This window comes from Accipiter gentilis, chromosome 18, assembly GCF_929443795.1.
Source record: "Accipiter gentilis chromosome 18, bAccGen1.1, whole genome shotgun sequence".
NCBI lineage: Eukaryota > Metazoa > Chordata > Aves > Accipitriformes > Accipitridae > Astur > Astur gentilis.
This window is the reverse complement of record NC_064897.1, coordinates 15831829-15835038: the sequence shown is the minus strand read 5'-3', so window position 1 is coordinate 15835038 and position 3210 is coordinate 15831829. Positions and strand designations below refer to the sequence as shown.

At 74.2% G+C, this 3210-nt stretch overlaps 1 protein-coding gene across 1 annotated transcript; it reads right to left on the bottom strand.

Moving 5' to 3' along the window:
- Positions 1 to 1161: 1161 nt before the first annotated feature.
- Positions 1162 to 2747, bottom strand: TMEM121B (transmembrane protein 121B). Its single transcript, XM_049822293.1, is given in 5 exon segments — positions 1162 to 1534; positions 1536 to 2004; positions 2007 to 2072; positions 2075 to 2280; positions 2584 to 2747. Coding segments are annotated over 5 exon segments (1242 nt in total). The 3' UTR covers positions 1162 to 1197.
- Positions 2748 to 3210: the final 463 nt, after the last annotated feature.

Sequence of the window (3210 nt, the reverse complement as noted above, 5' to 3'; positions counted from 1 at the left end):
CCCTCTGCCTGGAGGGCTCCCGCAGCACTTTGCTTTCTGTGCTGAAAAGGGAGGTTCACCGAGCGCAGGGCCCACCGCTGAGCAGCGCTGACATCCTCTGCCCTGTCGTTTGAGAGGGGGCAGTTTGCAGGCCCGGCCCCATCTCCGCTCTCTCAAACAGACACGGAAGGGGACCAGCGGAAAACTTTCCAGCCTTCCCGGCCTAGGTAAAGGGAGACCCTGCGCTCCGCTTAAAAGAAAACCAACACGGATCCCATAAACATGCATATTCACAGAGAAATGAGAGCCCCAGCACCTGGGTGCTGCTGTCTGAAGCAAGCAGTAGGCTGCTGTAAACCCTGTTCTCACCAGAAATAAACGTCTCGGTGGTAGCGAAATGGGGTCTAAGCCCCCGGATTATGTCCGTGCCAGATTCACGTGTTTCTTTAGCGTGTGAAGTCAACGTAAGATGCAAAAGGTTGAAGCACAGAGGTAGACGTTTTCAGCTTGGAGAAAGCGGCTCCTGGGCTTGAAACGACCAGATGGCCGGCGTGCTCCCAGAGGTTCCCCAGCTGGTACGCGAAGGCCCTCTGCAGCTCTGCTGCTGGGAAGCAGCGGCGGCAGCTTTGCAAGACCTAGGGAAACCAAAGCGTGCTTCCTGTTGTCCTGCCTGCACCCTGAAGGCACGTCTCTGCTGCTCAGGCCCCTCTCACATCTTGTCGTCGGCGTGGTCAGCAGGAGTTCTTAACGGAGGGGACAAAATCCACGGCTCCCCGTCGTTCAGGAGGAAAAGGGAAAACTAAACCCTTGATGGTCACAAAGCAACACGATGTGCTGGCGGGGAGCGGGAGGGGAAGAGCGGGACCCTCCGAAGAGCGCGGCGAGGCAGGAGCGCTAGAAGACGACTCGGGGCGAAGGGCGGGCGCGTTTTCGGGGGCCGAGCGTCGGCCGCAGGCTCCTGCAGGTAGTCGGGTTTGCGCTGAGCTTCGGCCGCCGGATTTGTCCGCGGGAAAGGGAGGAGAAGAGCGAGAGTCCGCCGGGGGAGCCCGCGTCCCCTTCCCCCGCTCGGCCACGGCGGCGGGAACCTGAGCAGAAACGCAGAGAGACTCTGCCGGGAGCGGGCCCGGAGGCGGCGGGAGCCCCTCCGGGGGCGGCGGCCGTGGCGGGGCCGGAGCGGGGGGGAGCGGAGGAGGCGGCGGCGGCGGCGGCGGCGGCGGCTCAGCCCTGGGCGGTGACGGCCAAGGCGTTGACGTACCCGTGGGGGCCCACGTCGGCGTCGGAGAGCCCGTGGGCCAGCGGGGCGGCGGCGGCGGGGGCGGCGGCGGCGGGGCCGTACTTGGCGGGCGGCGGGGCGGCGGCGGGGCGGAGGAGGCAGCAGGTCTCCAGCGCCTCCAGGCCGCGGCAGGCCAGGAAGAAGAGGTTCTTGAGCATGAAGAGGGAGAGCGGCTGCTGGTAGCGCAGGAGCAGGAGGCAGCGGAGCGCCAGGAGCGGGGCGTCCAGCAGCCCGGCGGGCAGCAGGAGGTGGAGGGCGAGGCGGGCGGCGCCGGGGGGGGCGGGCGGCGCTGAGCTCGTAGAGCCACAGCACCGGCGAGGCCAGGCAGAGGAAGTAGACGGCGATGAGGAGGTAGCGCAGCGGGGCGGGCAGCGGCGCCGGCCGCCCGGGCTGCAGCACCAGCTCCAGCAGGGAGAAGCTGTCGAGCAGGTCGAGGCAGGTGGCGAGGAAGGCGGCGGCGGCGCGGTGCTGCGGCGGCGGCTGCGGCGGCAGGAGCAGCTGCCCGGCGCCCTCGGCGCCGATGGCCCGCAGCAGGCAGTAGAGCAGCGGGGCGGAGAGCGCCAGGGTGACGCGGAAGCCGGTGGTGCCCAGCGGCAGGCGCAGCTCGATCAGCTCCAGGATGGAGGTGCCCAGGATCAGCGCCGCCTTGGGCGTGAAGGCGATGGAGTAGATGAGCCAGGCGAGGTGCGCGTAGGCGAAGTCGCCGCCGCGGGGGGGGGGCCCCGGGCCCGCGGCCGCCGGCCCCGCGCCCGCCGGGGGGGCCGTGCAGCAGCAGCGGGTGCGGCGGCGGCGGCCCGGGGGGCGGCGGGGGCCGCTCCCGGCGGCGCGCCCGGCTGTTGCGGCAGAAGAAGATGCCCCAGCCGGCCGCCAGCACCAGGTCGGTGGCGATCCAGCTGCACCAGTACAGGTCGGTGACGGCGATCAGGTAGAGGTCCAGCAGCGCGCCCTGCCCCAGCAGCAGCACCAGGGACAGCGCCTGGAAGCCCCAGCGCCGCCCGCCCGCCGCCCCGCCGGGCCCCAGCAGCGCCCCCGCCGCCGCCCCGCCGCCCGCCGCCCCGCCGCCCGCCGCCGCCGCCCCGTACAGCTCCGCCGCCGTCATGCCGCGGCCCGGGCTCCCGCCGCCGCCGCCGCCGCCGCCGCCGCTGCTGCTGCTGCTGCTGGGGAGCGGCGAGGCGGCGGCGGGCAGCGGGGCGGCGGGCGGCGGCACCAGGGGCTTGCTGATGCTGATGCTGTCCTCCTCCTCCTCCTCCTCCTCCTCCTCTTCCTCCTCCTCCTCGGTGCTGCTGCGGGGGCTGCGGGGCCGGCGGGCCCGCGCCGAGCCCGAGCTCGACCCCGAGCCCCGCCGGCTGCCGCCGCTGCTGGAGCCCCCCGGGAAGAGGGGCTGCCGGTCGGCGGCGTGCGGCAGCGGCGGCGGCGGCGGCGGCGGCGGCGGCGGCGGCTGGAAGGAGCCCGAGGAGGAGGAGACCGAGCGCTGGTTGGAGGCAGCGCGGTGCATGGTCCTCCCCGGCCCCCGAGCCGGCGCGCCGGGCCCGACGGCCGCGCCGCGGCCCCCGGCCCGCCCCCGGCCCGCCCCCCGCGCCGCCGCACCGGCAGCGGCGGCGGCGGCAGCACAGCGGTGCGGAGAGCCCGAGCGGCGGGAGCCGGCGGGGCGCGGCGGGGGAGGCCGGGGGCGGCGCCGAGCCGCAACCGCGGCGGCAGCTGCCGGAGCCGGGGCGGGCCTCGCGGCGGGCGGCGGGGGGTGGGCTGGGGCGGGGGTGGGGAGCGGAGAGCGGCGGCTGTGCGGCCGGGGGAGGGGAGGAGGGGCGAGAGGGGGAGGGGGAGGGGGAGGGGGAGGGGAGGAGGGCGCCCCCCACCCCGGCCCCGGGGCCGCCACAGAGGCAGGTCTCGGGGAGCGGGGCCCGGCTGGCCCCTGCCCCCAAAAAGCCCCGTGAATGGAGCCAGGCGGGCCTGGGCGAGTG